The sequence below is a fragment of the Mauremys mutica genome, chromosome 2 (genome assembly GCF_020497125.1).
Source record: "Mauremys mutica isolate MM-2020 ecotype Southern chromosome 2, ASM2049712v1, whole genome shotgun sequence".
Classification (NCBI taxonomy): Eukaryota; Metazoa; Chordata; order Testudines; family Geoemydidae; genus Mauremys; species Mauremys mutica.
Genome location: NC_059073.1, coordinates 276217432 through 276236283, shown reverse-complemented (window position 1 = coordinate 276236283; position 18852 = coordinate 276217432). Strand labels below are relative to the sequence as shown.

Here is an 18852-nt window from a genome sequence, read left to right as displayed (position 1 = left end):
ACTGGACTAGAAGACCTCTCGAGGTCCCTTCCAGTCCTGTGATTCTATGAGTAAGTGCCTTGCTGACCTGCAGACTCGTGAGATTGATATTCACTGCTGTTACACCATTTCACAACTGCATCGAGACCAGTAGTGGAAAACTGCTATAATGCATTGGTGAATCAGTCCAGTGACGTAGACTTAGAGTACATCTGTACTGCAATAAAAAACCCGTAGCACTGAATCTCAGAGCCCAGGTCAATTGACTTGGGTTTGTGGGGCTCATGCTACGCGACTAAAAATCACAGTGTGAGTGTTCACTCTTGGATTGGACCCTCCCATCCTGAGCCTGAATGTCTACACTAGTTTTTAGCCACAGAGCCCCAGTTCCCACAAGCCAAAGTCAGTAGACCTGGGCCATCTGCGGCTGTGCCGCAGGTGTTTTATTGCACGATAAACATACCCTAAATGTATGCGTCCGACTAAGTGGATATTCACCCACGAAAGCTTATGCTCCAATACATCTGTTAGTCTATAAGGTGCCACAGGACTCCTTGTTGCTTTTTACAGATCCAGACTAACACGGCTACCCCTCTGATACCTAAATGTATGTTATTCTTAAATAACTACCAATATGTTCCTACCCAGTTTTACCCATGGAAACCGAAGGTATAACTTAAGGAAAGCTGAGTATGTTGGCAGGAAAAAAACGAAGAATATAACTGTTGGGGGAAAAAAAAAAGAGTACTTGACTTGCCATGAAATTTCTGCAGCAAACACATCTAGTCAGCTAAAATTGCTCATTAAAGGAGTGGGAGCAGAAGAAATGCATTTTCCAAATTGAATGCTAGATTTACAGTCCGTTTAATACTGGTGACCTCTCGCACACTAATGTTCAGTTCGAGTCATCAGCTGTCCCTTCAGGTCTTTTATCACTGCTTTTGTCAAGCTATCTATTTAATTGAAAGAAGTTAATTGAATGAAAATGATCAACTAAGCTTGTATTAATATTGCTAATGGAACTTTCTTCTTGGCCATGTTTGGAGAAAGATGTCATGCTAGACTTTAGGAAAGGCCCATTAATGCTTGCACTTAACCTGATGGGCTAATTAAGGAATGCTTATTCATTCTACAAGTCTATGATAGCCTCTATCCAGCCCATTCTGCCTAATTTTACAACACATTTCACTTATGAGCATGAGCATTAGTAGCAGTGAGAGTAACTGATAATGTTTTGATTGCATTGAATACAGTCCTAATGCATCACTGAATTTATAATTTGTGCAGATTGATCTAATATATGTTTGCACAATTTAATTTAATTACTTGTCTTTAAATTACCAAATAAACTTTCAATTTAAAGGTCACAAATTGAGATGCCAGTATTTCTATTTTACTGGGAAAGACAGCATGTTGGATATTTTTATGTATGTGGTTTATATCATGTCTTCCTCTCTTTGTGCCTTTTAGTTTATCCTATTTTATCATGGTTCTTCACTTGAAGTTATGATAAAATTGGCTTAACATTTTGTTTTCTTTCAAGCAGCTATTGAATTCGTGTCTTCTGATACAAGATGATAGTTGTGTATACAGTACAAAAAAATTACTCTTTTCCAGACAGCTACTAGACTCCAGAAAAATTATCTGAACTTATTTACTTTTCAGTTTACCTATACTATTCTCAGCAGTTTGTTTTGTCTATTAAGCAAATTATAAATGTAAATCTTAGATATCTTGGTCTCTAGTTCTGATCAGAAATGTGGTTAATAACAAAACAGCACTTGTTTACTTTTCAATCACATGACTAATTTATTGATAAAATTTAACAGTCAAGGCTGAAATTCACCTTGTTTTGGCAAGATTTCAATGTATGGCACTAGGTCTTTTCCAAAGGAGACCATCCAGACTTGACACTTGCTTTGCACTGATTTGCAGTAAAGAAAAGGGAGCAGTATGTTTCCCAACCAAAAAAAAAAAAAGGTAAAAATACTTTGCTGAAGTTAGAAATTGGAATAGCTTATCAAATAATAGACTGTTGCGCTAGATGAGTGTAAATACGTCTTAAAATACTCAAGGAACTGACTGAGGAGATATCTGAGCCATTAGTAATTATCTTCAGAAAGTAGTGGAAGACAGGAGCGATTCCAAAGCATTGGAAAAGGGCAAATAGACTACCAATCTATAAAAAGGGGAATAAGGGCAACCCCGGGAATTAGACCAGTCAGCTTAACTTCAGTACACAGAAAGATAAAGGAGCAAATAATTAAGCAATCAGTTTGCAAACACCTAGAAGATAAGGTGATAAGTAACAGCATGGATTTGTCAAGAATAAATCCTGTCAAACAACCTAATAGCTTTCTTTGACAAGGTAACAAGCCCTATGGATGGAGGGAAGCGGTAGATGTGGTGTATCTTGACTTTTGTAAGGCTTTTGATACTGTCTTGCAGGACCTTCTAATAAAAAAAAAACTATGAAATATAACCTAGATGGAGCTATTATCCTGTGGGTGCATAACTGGTTGGAAAACTGTTCCCAGAGAGTAATCATCAGTGGTTCACAGTTAAGCTGGAAGGGCATATTGGGGGGGGGGTCCATCGGGGATCAGTTCTCGGTCAGTTCTGTTCAATATCTTCATCAATTATTTAGATAATGGCACAGAGTACACTAATAAAGTTTGCGACTAATACCAAAATGGGAGGGGCTACAAGTGCTTTGGAGAATAGGATAAAAATTCAAAATGAGACCATTTCTCCAGTTTGTCCAGATCAAGTAAATAGGATGAAATTCAATAAGGACAAGTGCAAAAGGAACAATCATTTGCGCACATATAAATGGGAAATGAGTGGCAAGGAGTACTGCAGAAAGGGATCTGGGGGTCAAGGTGGATCACAAGCTAAATATGAGTCAGCAGTGTAACACTGTTGCCAAAAAGCAAACATCATTCTGGGATGTATTAGGAGGAGTGTTGTAAGCAACACATGAGAAATAATTCTTCCACTTTACTCTGCGCTGCTTATGCCTCAACTGGAGTATTGTGTCCAGTCTGGGCACCAGATTTCAGGAAAGATGTAGATGAATTGGAGAGAGTCCAGAGAGGAACCGATGATTAAAGGTCTAGAAAACATGACCTATGAGGGAAGATTGAAAAAATTGCGTTTGTTTAGTCTGGAGAAGAGACGACTGAGGGGGGACATAAGTTTTCAAGCAAGGGCAATTTAGGTTAAGTATTAGGAAAACTTGCTAACTGTCAAGGTAGATAAGCACTGGAATAAATTACCTAGGGGGGTTCTGGAATCTCCATCATTGAAGATTTTTAAGAGCAGGTTAGACAAACACCTGTCAGGGATGGTCTAGATCAGTGGTTCTCAACCAGGCGTACACGCATCCCTGCGTGTACGAAGAGGTCTTCTAAGGGAGTACATAAACTCATCTAGATATTTCTCTAGTTTTACAACAGGCTACATAAAAAGCACTAGCGAAGTCAGAACAAACTAAAATGCATTTCTTACAATGACTGCTCTATATACTATACACTGAAATGAAAGTTCTCTCTCTCTCTCTCTCTCTCTATATATAATTTCAATTGATTTATTTTATAATTATATGGCAAAAATGAGAAAGGAAGCAATTTTTCAGTAATGTGTTGTCACTTTTGTGTTTTTATGTCTGATTTTATAAAGCAAATAGTTTTTAAGTAAGGTGAAACTTGGGGGTACACAAGACAAATCAAAGTCCTGAACATAAGAACGGCCATACTGGGTCAGACCAATGGTCCATCTAGCCCAGTATCCTGTCTACCAAGTGTGGCCAATGCCAGGTGCCCCAGAGGGAGTGAACCTAACAGGTAATGATCAAGTGATCTCTCTCCTGCCATCCATCCCCACCCTCTGACAGAGGCTAGGGACACCATTCCTTACCCATCCTGGCTAATAGCCATTAACGGACTTAACCTTCATGAATTTATGCAGTTCTCTTTTAAACGCTGTTATAGTCCTAGCCTTCATAACCTCCTCAGGCAAGGAGCTCCACAAATTGACTGTGCACTGTGTGAAGAAGAACTTCCTTTTATTTGTTTTAAACCTGCTGCCTATTAATTTCATGTGGTGGCCCCTAGTTCTTGTATTATGGGAATAAGTAAATAACTTTTCCTTATCTACTTTCTCCACATCACTCATGATTTTATGCACCTCTATCATATCCCCCCTTAGTCTCCTCTTTTCCAAGCTGAAAAGTCCTAGCCTCTTTAATCTCTCCTCATATTGGACCTGTTCCAAACCCCTAATCATTTTAGGTGCCCTTTTCTGAACCTTTTCTATTGCCAGTATATCTTTTTTGAGATGAGGAGACCACATCTGTACACAGTATTCAAGATGTGGGCGTACCATCGATTTATATAAGGGCAATAATATATTGTCCGTTTTATTCTCTATCCCCTTTTTAATGATTCCTAACATCCTGTTTGCCTTTTTTACCGTCTCTGCACACTGCGTGGACGTCTTCAGAGAACTATCCATGATGACTCCAAGATCTTTTTCCTGATGCGTTGTAGCTAAATTAGCCCCCATCATATTGTGTGTATAGTTGGGATTATTTTTTACAGTGTGCATTACTTTACATTTATCCACATTAAATTTCATTTGCCATTTTTTTGCCTAATCACTCAGTTTTGAGAGAGGGTACATTCACTTAGTTTTCTGAAAGGGTACGTAGTCTGGAAAGGTTGAGAGCCACTGGTCTAGATAATACTTAGTCCCACCTTCAGTGGAGGGGACTGGACTAGAAGACGTCTCAAGTCCTATAATTCCAGTCCAATAATTCTATGATTCTGTGATTATTGAGAAAATATTTATTTGCTTTTCCTTTCATTTTTCTGAACCATATAAAAATGGGAAAAGATTACTGGTTCCTAATGCCATGGCTACACAGCTAAGAAAATAGGGTATAGTCTTTTCTATGAGCTATGCTCTGGATTTCTCTTACTTGTTTTGCATGTGTTCCACGTTCCCCCTCCATTAATGTTTATGGAAAGCACATGTATGCAATATTTAATACTGATATACACTTAAATCCTAATCCTGCAAATGCAGATGTGCTTAATGATAAGCATGTGAGTAGTTTCAATTTAAATGAATGGGATTACTCATAGTAAAGTTAAGCATGAGCATAACTGGGGCATGAGAAGTGACAAGATCTGACACATGGAACCATCTGACCTCTTTCCTTTTCAGTAGAATACCTCTCTTCTTATGATATGAATATTGAAATAGAAATATCTGTCAAAATATGATTTGATGCATTTAGAATTCTAAGCCTTTCTGTGGAATCAGGAGTTTTTCAAACACTTAAGTAGTTGATTATATTTTACTAAGTTCTGAGTTGGCCATTCTAAAACAGTAGAATCAAAAACTACGTTTCCTGAAGTTTAACTTGCACTGATGCTTGCGTCTGGTACATTATTAGAAGGAAACTCCCATTTTTATGTAGTTTTTTAAAAATATAAACAAATTTAAAGGACATTAAAATTTAAACTTTTTTGTTTATTGTGCTTTTCATTTTTAAGAATCCAATACATTTTGTTGGGGTAACTCCAGTCCCAGCTAATTTAATGCAGTCTTCTTTAAACTGTTTAAAAATTTTTTTTATTAACACATCCTTTTACTTCACATGGAAGATCTCTTTCTAGATTTTGTAACGGGGGGGTGGGGGGCAGCTAATGGAATCTCAGAACTTTAATGACTGATCTAGGCTGCATTGAATTTTACAAGGGGAAGGTGATGAAAGAATTCCTGTGTAATCAAACAGTTCTCCTAAAGCATTTTCTTTCAGTCTTATTCCAACCTGCGGGACCTTCCTTTACAAACTGGATATTAAAAGGTCCTTTGTTTAGTATCTAGAGACAAAGCTCTTGGGAAGGTCCATTAAGTTCTTTGTTGCTTTTGACACCTGCCCATTAAGACTGTGTTTAAGCAAGAAATAGCTTGAAAGCACTGTCTGTGCATTTCTTCTACTCGTTTTTCAAGTGCTATAATTTTAAGTGGCAAAGTGGATTTCTACTTGTGGTAGCTTTGGTAACTTGCTTTAGGCTAGTTCTCCTGTAAAAATGCATCCTTCCATTTGTTTAACATATATTTGTGTAGGGTTACTAAGTCATTTCAAATTTTTGTACCTAGATTTGGGAGCAGGAGGGGTGTGATCAGGGGTGATATTTGTGGGTGCAAAAGGGTATTGTAAAGGTACTGTTTGATTTGATATTTCTGAGTGGTTATTTTCTGCTTTTGGGGAGCTGCTGATGTGTCCGTTGTATTTTTTTAAATTGTCAGAGGTGCCTAATGCCCAGGATAAGTGTTTTCCCCAGCTTCCTCATTTTGTTATATAAATATATAAAAATGTCAGATTTTTGTGTTTACCTGTACTCTCATTCTCTTGGACCATCTGATATTGAAATGGCCTTACTTCTTTTATTTTAAATTGCTTAATTTTTGTCAGCTATGTATGAATATATAAAATAATATTTTGGTGAGACGATTGGAGTTATACAATTTCAAGACTAAATATAATTGATTTTATTTTTTTACATTAGGTCAGTATCTGGTGTTTGTGAAAAATGTGTTTGGTGCTGGGGAGAGAAGAAGTGGGGAATGTTCTTAAAAATAACAATTTTTCTAATCTAAAATTGGAGCTGGCAGCCTGAGATGTATACTCAGTATTAGGATATGGGACTGAGGTGGTATGATATGCTTAATGTAAAAATGTTTAAAAATCTTATACAAGGCTCAGGTAACTTGATACGCACAGTATAAATACTTAGAATTAGCTCTTATTTTTAATAAATGATCCTACAGAAGGAAATTATTTTGTGCTGATGTGATTACTTTTAGCTTTTCTGAGTTAGCATATAACTTTTTTTATACGTTAGAGATATTCCTGTGATCTGCAGAAGGGGAAGCACTTTTCAGTAAACTAATTCTAGTGATGATTTATGGCCAGATCTCAATTGCTTAATCACATCTTCTAAAGTATTTAGCAATGAGAACAATGTAGTGTTATTTAGGGGGTGAAATAACTTAACCTGACACACTATTACATGATTTCTTTAGAAATTTGCTTTGAAGAATTGCCTTTCCTTTGCATGGCGTCATTTAGTGAACTAGTTTATATTTAATAGAACTGTTTCTGTCATCTAGGTCATCACTAATTTAGTGAAAATGTTGAAATCTAGAGACACAAGAAGAAATTTCTGTCCACCAAATCACTGGCTGTCAGAACAAGAAAACATTAAAGCCGATAAGGTAACAATAATGTTTCTTCACACAACATTTTAGATATTTACCTTGAGTTTCCCCATCTAGTCTGTATTTTATCAAGTATATTCAAACTCCCAAATACAGGGAATCAGGTTTTCTTGGGAAAGTGTGCACTAGTAACAGCTAGTGCAAGACTAAATTATATGACGTTTTAATACATAGTCAGATATTTGCTGTGAGGTATGAGAATTACTTTTGGAGTGTGGCATCGATATTGCACAGGAATTAACTTAGTTTAAAATCTAGACATATATTGCTGTTCTCTTAAACATCTCTAGTTAGTCTTGCAACTAATCAGACATTACATGTAGTCATATTACCAATTTGTAAAGTGGAACCTACTTATAGTGATCCTGGATGTAGTAATGTTCTATTTATAGTGAAAGGAGAATGCAAGTCCCAAATTGTCTCGATACATATACAGTGGGCAAATTACAATTTGGGTTATAGTGAGCCTCTTCTCACTGTAAGGAATATACATTATGGCAAGAATTACTTCATTGAAAGAGGATTTCTCTGAATTGTAGCGGAAGCAGTCAAGCTTTGCTTTTGAAATAAAAATGTTCATGCTTGATCTCTCCCTAGAAGAGAACATAAGAACAGCCATACTGGGTCAGACCAAAGGTCCATTTAGCCCAGTGTCTGGTCTTCTGACGGTGGACAATGCCACGTGCCCCAGAGGAAACGAATAGAACAGGCAATCATCAAGTGATCCATCCCCTGTTGTCCATTCCCAGCTTCTGGTAAACAGAGGCTAGGGACACCATCCCTGCCCATCCTGGGTAATAGCCATTGATGGACCTATTCTTCATGAACTTATCTTGTTCTTTTTTGAACCCTGTTATAGTCTTCCCTGTACAACAACATCTGACAAGGAGTTCCACAGGTTGACTGTTCGTTGTGTGAAAAAAGAGACTTTATTTCCTTTAGAGTTTGAGCAAAATCATGTTTGTTGTTTCTGAAGAGAGAGAGAGGGAGAGTGTGTGTGTGTTAGAGATGGAATACTTATATGCCTGTGAGAAAATTTGCACAAGCATAACTGGAACAGTTGAAGGCTTGGATCTAAGAAACAAGCCAAGTTTGAAGTAAATTGGTCCAGCAGTTTTAACTGTATAGCTCTTAGCAGCTGGTAGTGTTGCTCATGCACAATAAAAAAAAAAAACTTGTTTATTTTATGTGATGTACACACTTAAGACTTCCCAAAGTTTGAGATAATCTAAATTTCTGGAATGGTCCAGTTCTTCATGCTTGTTAAGATCTTGTGCCTGGATATCTCACAGAAATGCTGAAAAGAATGAGTTTTCATTTGACACTTAAAAAACCAAACTATATCTGAAGAATGTGTGTTTAGTACTGTAACTTACTTTATGTAATATATAGTAATCGGTAGTGTGAATTATACTGTATATTGTATTTCACCAGTGTTTTACAACCATATTTTACGTTATAACCACAAGGAGGCAGAGTTAAGGCTTACCTTTCACCCAGTCACGTCCTGATTTTTGAGTTCTTGATTTCTCTGTCTTAACATTGCATCTACTCTAGTTTTAGTTGAATATTATTTTAATAACTATTTAGATTTTCAAACACAACTGCTTGGACTCATCAATGTACTATTTAAGCATGTATTTAGTTGCATCTTTAATAGGAAATGCTTAACTACAAGGTTTATTAACTTATTAGGTTACACAGCTTTATGTGCCATCAGCCAGACATGTTTGGAGAGTCAGAAGAATGGGAAGAATAGGACCACTGCAGTCTACTTTGGATGGTAAGATACTGTGTCCATAACACTTTTGCCTTAGGAACCAGAGCAATCTCAATTTGTCTCTCATAGGTGGTGGTTATAAGGAAATATAGGTTTTTAAAATTCAGTTGAATAGTTCAAGCTAACCATAATGGTTCCTAATAGCAATGTAGTGTTTAAGTTGTAATTTGCTCTCAGTACCCTCACTTATTTAAAATGTGACTGACTGTGATGTAGAGTTAGACTAGCTTTATATTTTTTTAAATACATATAGTTTTAACTTTTCTTCTGGGATGGAAGAAGAAGCTTCCCTTAAGCCTTCTGCTGCCATTCTTATATCAATGATGATAGAGTGAAGACATGATTAGGCTTGGTGTGTGTATGCATAATATGTAAAATATAAAATCAGACTATTGTATAATACATAAAAGCATCTCATTGTACTCTTATGTTATATGATGGGAAATTCATGTTTTAAAAGGCTACCCATTTATATATAAATATAACAGATGAGTTTTATTTGCCATAATATGTAAATATGAGGGAGAAATTTCACTGCATAATCAGCTGATTTTCAAACCTTTGTATTTTCACTCCACTTCTTTTAGGATTTTATCCTGCTGCACTCAGGCAAAATGTTCACTAGATCAATAATTTTGCTTAAGTGAAGCTTTGAGAAAGTAATGGAAGATAGGGTACTTAAACTGGAGGGAATTTGGGAAGATCGGGCAGGAGAAGAGGACAGAGGAGATTCAGGGGAGGTGGAGCATGGCTGTTAGCTTCTGCCCTCTGCATCACAGTCTCTTCACTTCAGCCTATTAGCACAGAAGAGAGACTATACAGAGTAAAAACTGGAAAGCACTCTAATGATACTATGAGTGTCCAATAGTTCCTGCTGAGGCTGCTGCTTGTGTCTGCTCCTGCAAGCTTAAATATCTCAAACCCTTGGGATTTCTTTCTTCCCCAAGTTCACGTAGGAGAATGAGGGCATTACGTGTTATGCAGCCTGAGGGAATAAGAATCACATCTCTGCAGTTCTGGGTTTGGGAAATTCTGTCGGAGGGAGTTATGACCTCAACTTAACATTGTGGAATACAGACTGTCATTTCTGTTGAGTTGTCTGCTTCAAGAGTCATCCATGTTGTACAGGAGGTGCCAGATATGCCTTCAGGTGTTAACCTGGGTCCTGAGAAAGGAGAGGGGCATTTCCAACCCCTTGAGGGCCCCCACTGCCAGGGAAACTCATGTAAATCTAACAAAAGGACTGTTTGAAGTGCTTCAGAGTGAGTAAGCTTTCGAAACAGAAGCTCAAGTTGGCCAAGAATATCAAGTGCCAGGGCTTAGTATTAGCACTGCCTGAGTTGGCACAAACTCAGTTTTTCCCATGCCTTCGGCAAGCCCAGCAAGCTACTTCACATAGAGAAAACATCACCACTGAAGCCTAGGTTCTGCCAGTGTATGCAGCTCTAGGCATTTGGATCACGAGTGCTTCATGTTGGTGATATTGAGCTCTGGCTCATTGGACAAGGCAGAGCTTCCATGTGAGAGACCAAGGGAGGAGGTTCCAAGACAGCCTCGCCTCATATACCTAACTTCATATACCTCCGTACTGAGACCTTGAGATATTCCCCTCCTGAATTCATGCACTTGAAGGAGAGGAAGACTCCAGCATCAGGATATATTTGGCAATCGGCCCAGATTGCTCCTGGCTCTCTGTGGGTATGTCTACACTGTAATATAAGCCCAGGGTTAGTGGGACTCAAGTCAGCTGATCCTGGGTTAGAGAACACAGGGTTTGAGCATCTACACTGATTGTTAACACTAGATTAGGAATTTTCTAACCCAGGCCTGAACCTGGGGCTCTGGCATCCGTACTGCAGCACAGAGACCCTAGTCAAAGCAACCATATCCCAGACTCCTTCGTCCCCACCAAAATGTGGCCACTCTCCAGCCCTTTGTGGTGTGCTGTGGGAAAACGTGACTCTCCATACTGCACATTACAGGAAGTTTGATCAGCCCGCCAACACAGCCTGCTGAGCAGTCATTTTGACTAGTGCATTCCCAGCTACTGGAGCCAGCAACATGAAAGAGGCACCTTCTGAAGAACTTCTATTGCTTGCGTTTTCACTCCTGTGTCAGGAAATGGGCAGACCTTCTGTAAGAAACAGGTGGACATTTCGGCAGCATTTTCTGACCCTTCCACAGTTTATGATGGAGGTGGAGGAGTACCCAGGAATGGCAGACTTGAATAGGCTGATTCTGTTCATTAATGCTTGGTATAGCTGCTGATGCCCCCTATGTCGACAGGTGCTTCTGGACCAGAGCCCACAAGCACAGACTGGTGGGATCGCATGGTCATGCAGACCTCGGATGACCAGCAGTGGGTGAGAACTTTCACATGAATACAGCTATGTTTCTTGAGCTTTATGAGCAGCTAACCCCAACTCTCCAGCATAAAGACACATACATGAGGATACCCTTCCTGGGCCAGAAGCAGGTTGCTGTAGCCGTCTGGAAGCTGCTATAGGTCCATTGCCAACCGCGTTGGTGTTGGAAAGTAAACTGTGGGTAAAGTGGTGGTGGAGGTTTCTGAGGCAATCAGTTACATGGTTTGACCCAAAGTGAGGGGCATAAAATATTCCTGAAGTAATTGCTGCTTTTCAGAGAATGGAGTTTCCAAAGTGTGCTGTGTTGCCTGATTCTTTAAGTGGTTACTGATTCTATTAATATTTTCCAGTTAATATTAATTTAAAGAGCTGGGGTTGATGAGGTCTAGTCCCAGAATCAGGCACAACAGAATTCAGGTTATCAAGTTCAATATCTGGTTGGGAACCTTGAAGTGCACAGAGATGACCCTCACACTGAGGGCAAAGCTTTAAGCAATTTTATTAGCACAATAAATAGACACATGCTCCAAAACACACAAAAATATAGCAGTAATATAATGTTAAAGGTAATCTCTTGTACCATTCCTCACATATACTCACACCCTTTCTTGGGGATCTGGTGGTAAAAGACAAGTGGAATCTACTCTGTCATGCCAAATGAGTTTGATGGTTCAGTTCCCCCCCCTTACGAGCTTTGGCTTGTGAAACTACACTGATTTCAGAGGCCCTTGGCAAAAGGTGGTTTAATTACACTCTCAGCAGGTGTAGGATTGTTGTTGAAAATGCTTTTGTCAGATTGAAATCCCATTGGAAATGTTTACAGACCCATTTGGATTCCAGTGTAGTCAGTACTGTCCACATTACTATGCTCTTCACAATCTTTCTGAAGCCAGAAGTGCACCATTTCCCCCCGAATGGAATCTATGACAGTCAGGGGCCGCTGAATTGCTACCCTCAATGGAATTGGATGCACTCCGGCAACAGAAGGGATGTTTTGTGCTCCCATATTATGGACTTGCATGGCCCAATGGAAGAGAAGGAATAGTATCTTTATGAACTTGCTTGTTTGTGGCAGTGGTATGGGGACTCATTGATTGTGGGGAGGAGTGTGAAATTTTAGTGCCATGCAATGTACTAATGAATGACATGACCACTTATGAAATGGGGGGAGGGGAATTATTCACAGTATGGAATGATGAAAAAAAGTGATTGAAATCTGAATTGCTATAGATGACTGTATTGAGGGATAGTATTGTCATGCTAATTCCTAATTGTTTATGATAATCTGTTTACCTTTATTATTTTGATTACATGATATGAAGCAGTGATAGCAATAAACTTTCTTGATGAAATAAACTTTATTTGTAAACATGTATTAGAAAAGTACAACCTTCACCCATTTCCAGGAAGGCCAGCTGCCATTACTACACCAAAATATCAATAACAACAGAATCTTACAGGAAAAAAACAATAAAAACAAAGTACATGAACAAGTGTGAACAGTGAAACCACATACAAGACGCATATCCCCTACTGTGGCATGTCCTCTGGCCACCCATTCTCCTTTCCCTTCTTTCCCCCTTTGCTGTGTATGTGGAACTGTGGGAGGGAGGTGGGAGGCATTCACAATGGAAGGGGATCAATATGAAGGGCTGCATGGGCAAGGTTGCCCTGCCCAGCCACTCATGGGGCCACCCAGCCATTGAGGCTTCCAAGCTGCTTCTGGACCATAGCACAGGTAGCACACCGGGACTTAGATTGTGGTGTGGGTGATGCAGGAGGAGTTGCTGCTCTCACAGTCATTACTGATATGAGTCACTTGGACAGCTTTTTCTGCTGAGCTCTGTCCTATCTTAGCTGCCATTCCTGTTCCAGGATCTGTGAAGCAGGTGCTTGATCCCCTGCTAAAACTCTGTCCTCAAGCTGTGCAGCCAGCCTGAGCCTTTCCTCTTGCCTCTCGGCAGGCCTTTCCTCTAACCACAAATCTCTCTCTTTGGTATTGCACCTGCTTGTTGGCCCTCTCTAGCACTTCAACCATAAGTTCATCACAAAATGTTCCTTCTTCTTTGAGTCATTGCACATGTCCATTCCAATGTAGGTATGTGCACACCCCAAGCACAGTTGCCGGAATTTTTTCCTTCAGTGGTGTCCGTTGGCTTGCCTCTGGTGCCTTCTGGTGCCGCACGCTCATAGCACTGGTGTAAAGGGGCCAGCCGACCCCACGTCCCCTCAGTTCCTTCTTACTGCTTGTGACTGTTGCTGGAACTTCCTCTTGCTCTTGCAAGTCCTCTGTGGACTGTATTGCTGTTTGTATATAATTTTCAGATTATTCATATTTTGTTAGTTGTTAGCTATTTAGCGGCGTTTCCTCTGCTCCCAGTACTGAGCCATGCCTCTTGCAACAAGGCTATGCCCCTGAGTGACCCGCAGTCCAGTTGCCTGAAGTATTTGGGTGAAGCTCACAGTCGGTGCCATTGACTCTGGCCTTGATGCAGGCACTGGTAATTTCAGTCCTGGATGATCTGTCAGCACTGGAGGGTCAGTGTGATGCCAGCACTATTGCAATGCCATCCACGCCAAAGGCCTTCACTGTAGCCAGGGACGTTTTCTTACTGTTAGTGCCACCCTAACCAGCAGTACAAGGGTTGATGTCAGCGGACAGAAGGGAGCATGTAGCCATCAGTTACTGTTCAGTACCAAAACCCATGGTGCTATCTAAAGGGAATCCGGCCATGATGGCCCTGTCCTGATCCTACCCTCCTTGGCACCGATCGCCAGCACCAGCGGGATCCACTCCAGTGTGGTCGCAGGGCAGAGATTCCTCATCATTGGAGTTGGAGGTGGAATCGTACTCCTCCTATGCCAGAAATCAACCTCAGCATACCTCCTGTTGGCCCTACCCAGTGGTGGATCCAAGCCAGGCGATGCCTTTGGGTACTGGCTCCCTGGCCACTGGCTGGTGCCTATGCAGTGGCCATTTTGGAACTTCAGGCAGTTTTCCCTCCATGCAGAGACCCCAGTCAAGGCATTCCTAACTTAATGACAGTCCCTGATCCAGACTCTGGTACAGAGGCTAGTGCCAAGTACCAGGAGCTGGTACCGCGGGACCCATCCAGTGCAGAAGGTGAGGAGGAGTGCCGATGTTGGCCTCCTCTTCCTTCTTCTCTCCTGATGAAGCTGTGTTGGGGATGGGCGCATCGCCTTCCCAGGATGTCTTAAGATGCACCAGGAGCTGTTGAAAAGAGTATCCAAAGATTTGGGCATACTGGTGGAGGTGGTAAAGGACTCCTGCTATACTTTGGTCAACATCCTGACCACAACAGGCCCGTCAGAGTTGCATTATCTCTCAGCGAGGCCATCATGGATCCAATAAAAGGCATCATGGACCCTGTGGCAAATCCCCAATTCTCTCTTCCCCACAGCCATGGGGACCGAAAAGAAGTACTTTGTAGTAGCTCGTGGGTATGAGTTCTTATATATGCATCCTCCCCCACCCAGGATCCCTGGTGGCTGCTGTGGCCAATGAATGGGAATGACAGAGGTTGCAAGGGGCGACTCTCAAAGCGAAGGACTCAAAAAAGCGGGACCTTTTTGGTAGAAAGGTCTACTTGACTGGGGGTCTGCAGCTCAGGATTGCTAACCAGCAGGTGTTCCTGAGCAGATACGATTTCAACACGTGGGACTCCATGTCAGAGTTCAAAGACTTGCCCCCGCAAGAGGCCAGACTGGAATTCTCACTTGTAGAAGTGGGGAAATCTGTAGCAAGAGCCTCATGAACAATTCCTAGACCAGGAGGTTCAGTGCCTCCTAAGGGGTGGGTGCCATGGAAGAGGCTCCACAAAACCTAAGGGGCCAGGGGTTCTTCTCCCATTATTTCCTAATCTCAGAAGTCAAGGGTGGTCTTAGACCTATTCTAGACCTGCACCAGCTCAACAGCTGCCTCAAGAAGCTAAAGTTCTGCATGGTCTCATTGGCTTCTATCATTCCCTCCCTGGATCCAGTGAGATTGGTATGCCGCCCTCGTATACCACCCCTAATTAAGAGATGCTTACTTTCATATCACGATCTTCTGAGGACACTGGAGGTTCCTCAGATTTGTTGTGGACCACATGCACAACCAATTTGCAGTCCTCCCGTTGGTCCTGTCGGCAGCCCTGCAAGTATTTATGAAATGCATGGCGGTAGTGGTGGCCTTCCTGAGGAGGTAAGGGGTGCAACTTTACCCATATCTGGATGACTTGCTGGTCAGAGGTTGGTCCAGAGCTAACATGGAGTCCAGCATTCTCCTTATTGAGTCTTTCCAAACCTTAGGCCTGCTAGTAAACGTTCAAAAGTCCATCTTCATCCCAGTGCAGAAGATAGAGTTTATCAGAGAAGTGCTCAACTCTGCCCAGGCCTGGGCCTTCCTCCCAGAAGGTCATTTCCAGATAATCATAGCCCTCCAGGGGTACCCAGTTGCCACAGTCAGATCTTGCCTAAGGCTGCTGGGCCACATGGCGTCATGTATTTCTGTGGTCCAATATGCAAGACCACACCTCAGGCCTCTCCAGACATGGCTGGCGCCACCATCTGAACTCAGTTCTCATGATTCCTCCCCTGGTTCTTGCCTCCATAGACTGGTGGCTAGATCCGCTGGCAGTTTGTGCAGGTGTCCTGTTTTCTTGGCCCCAACTGTCTATTTCCCTGGTCTCTGACGTATCAGTGCTAGGCTGGGGAGTTCACCTGGGGCCCTTGAGGACCCAGGCCTTTAGTCTCATGAAGAGCTCTCTCTGTACATCAACATCAGGGAGCTCAGGGCAGTCCGTCTGTCATGTCAGACGTTCCTGCCTCATCTTGTGGGCAAGAATGTCTTGGTTCTCACAGACAACACGGTGGCCATGTTCTATATCAACAAACAGGGAGGGGCTCATTGTCCCCCTCCCTTCCACACATACCCACGTGCCCGTCTAGAGGCAGTTTGGCTGTAGGAATTTTCCATAGCTCATTCGATTCACCTCAAGGTCTCCTTCCTGCCAAGAGCGCAGAATGGGTGGGCGGAATGCCTCAGCAGGTCTTTCTCCGATCACCACGAGTGGTCCCTTGGACCGGATCTAGTAAAGAACATTTTCCAGAAATGGGGAACTCCCCAGATAGACCTGTTCGTGACCCAGTTCAACAGGAAGTGTCGTCAGCTCTGCTCCCTCCAGGGCCACAGCCTGGGGTTGCTTATGGATGTCTTCCTACTTCCATGGAAGGGTCACCTATACTATGCATTCCTTCCTATTCCGCTCATACACAAGATCCTGCTACAAATCAAATAAGACTGAGTGCAGGTCATCCTGATAGCCTTGGCATGGCCCTCCCCTAGAATTGGTTCGCCACCCTGCTCGGCCTCTCTGTGATGACCCCCCAGACCCTTCTGCACCCAGACCTAATCTCTCTGGACCACAGTCATCTGCTCCACCCAAACCTTGGCTTCCTCCACCTCATGGCCTGGAAGCTCCATGGCTGAATCTGGGAGAGCAGGCCTGTTCGAAGCAGGCTTGACAGATTCTGTTAGGTAATAGGAAACCCTCTAACAGGGCCGCTTACCTCGCTAAGTGGAAGTGGTTTGCCCGCTGGGATGACCAGATGGAGGTCTTGCCGACAAGGTCATCGCTGCAGCTCATTCTGGACTACCTACTACACCTGAAACAGGGGAGTTTGGTTATCTTGTTGTTCAAGGTTCACCTGGCAGTGATACTGGCTTTTTCTTCCTCAGGTTGATAACTGGTTCATGTTCTCACACAAGATGTCTGTTTCTTTAAGGGCCCCCAAGTATGAGAGCCTGTCCCTCCTTGGGATCTCAGTCTGGTCTTATCAAAGCTTATGGGCTCACCATTAAAGCTGCTAGGGTCATGTTCCTTGCTATACCTCTCCTGGAAAGTGGCCTTCTTAGTGGCCATCATTTCTGCTAGGAGGGTTTCAAAGATCCGTGCCCTCACTTCGAAACTGCCATACACGGTTTTCTTTAAAGATAAGGTGCAGTTGCATTCTCACCCCACATTTCTCCCAAAAGTGGCCGCCTTGCCAGTTTTCTACTCTTAGCTGCATGCAAACAGGAAAGAGCAGAAGCTTCACTCATTGGCTGTTAGATGTTCACTAGCATTCTACATAGAAAGGAACAAACCATTCTGGAAGTCCACCCAGCTATTTGTAGCGGTAGCAGACAGGATAAAAGATCTTACCATGTCTGCTCAGAGAATTTTCTCATGGATCATATCATGTATCCACACATGTTATGAATTAGCATAGGTGGGAGTGGAACACCCACTGACTGCTCACTCCACAAGGGCACAGGCATCCTCAGCAGCATTTCTGGCAGAGGTTCCTATTCAGGACATTTGCAAAGCTAGGATGCATACATTCTCTTTTCATTATGCCATCACCCAGCAGGCCAGGGATGATGTCAGATTTGGTTGAGCTGTGTTGCGGTCAACATGTCTGTGAACTCTGAGCCCACCACCTATTCAACTACTTGGTAGTCACTTACATTGGAATGGACATGTGCAATCACTCGAAGAAAAAACGGTTGCTAACCTTTAACTGTTGTTCTTTGAGATGTTGCACATGTCCATTCCAAAAACTGCCCTCCTACCCTGCCTATTGGAGTTGGCCAGAAAAAAGGAACTGAGGGAACATGGGGTTGGCTGCCCCCTTTATACTGGCACTACGAGCGCATGGCACCAGAGAGCCCCAGAGCCGAACCAATGGATACCATTGAGGGAAAAAATTTTGGCAACTGTGCTTGGGGCACACACTCACCTACTTTGGAATGGACATGTGCAACACATCTTGAAGAACAACAGTTACAGAAGGTTAGTAACCACTGTTTTTTTAACAGTCCACAAATGTGGAGGTACTGCAGCCAGTAGAGATGAAGGGGCCTGGAAAGGCCAAGAAACAGAGGGTTGTTATCTCAAATAGCTCACGTGCAGGAGCACAGGAAAAATCCTTGTGGAATTTCAAGGACATAAACTGAACTTCAGTATATTGTGAGAAGGATGCTTCAGACCACAGAAGCCCCCTGGATGCAGCTTGGTTAATGGCAGCAAAAGAATTTTAGGCACGATGATAAGTTAAAAATGCATAGCTGCTTTTTTGATTTTAGAAAACTGAAAAACTACTTGGATTGGGGAGGGAATGCTGCCATCAGTGGCTGTGCTACAAAAGCTTTTTCTATCATTTCAGGCCTTTCGTGTTTTGGAGGACATAAGTTATTGTGGTGCCCAACTGGCAAAGGGAGATGTTACTCCAAACTGCTAGTGCGAAACTTGCAGTTTATGTAACAGAAGTATTCAAAAGTATAGTGACTGAACAGCACATCTGTGAGTGGAATGGGCTGGTCAGCTACCGAGGTGGCCTTGGAAAATGCACCATTCCCCAAAACGTGACTACCTATCTGGAGTTCCTGCT

At 42.1% G+C, this 18852-nt stretch overlaps 1 protein-coding gene across 1 annotated transcript in view; it reads left to right on the top strand.

The window, feature by feature from the left end:
* The window catches only part of UBE3C (ubiquitin protein ligase E3C), a 177909-nt gene that overhangs the window by 83777 nt on the left and 75280 nt on the right, over positions 1-18852 (top strand). The window contains exons 14-15 of the mRNA XM_045006074.1: positions 7165-7269; positions 8968-9055. Coding sequence (XP_044862009.1) covers positions 7165-7269; positions 8968-9055 — 193 coding nt within the window. The remainder of the gene's footprint in view (positions 1-7164; positions 7270-8967; positions 9056-18852) is intronic.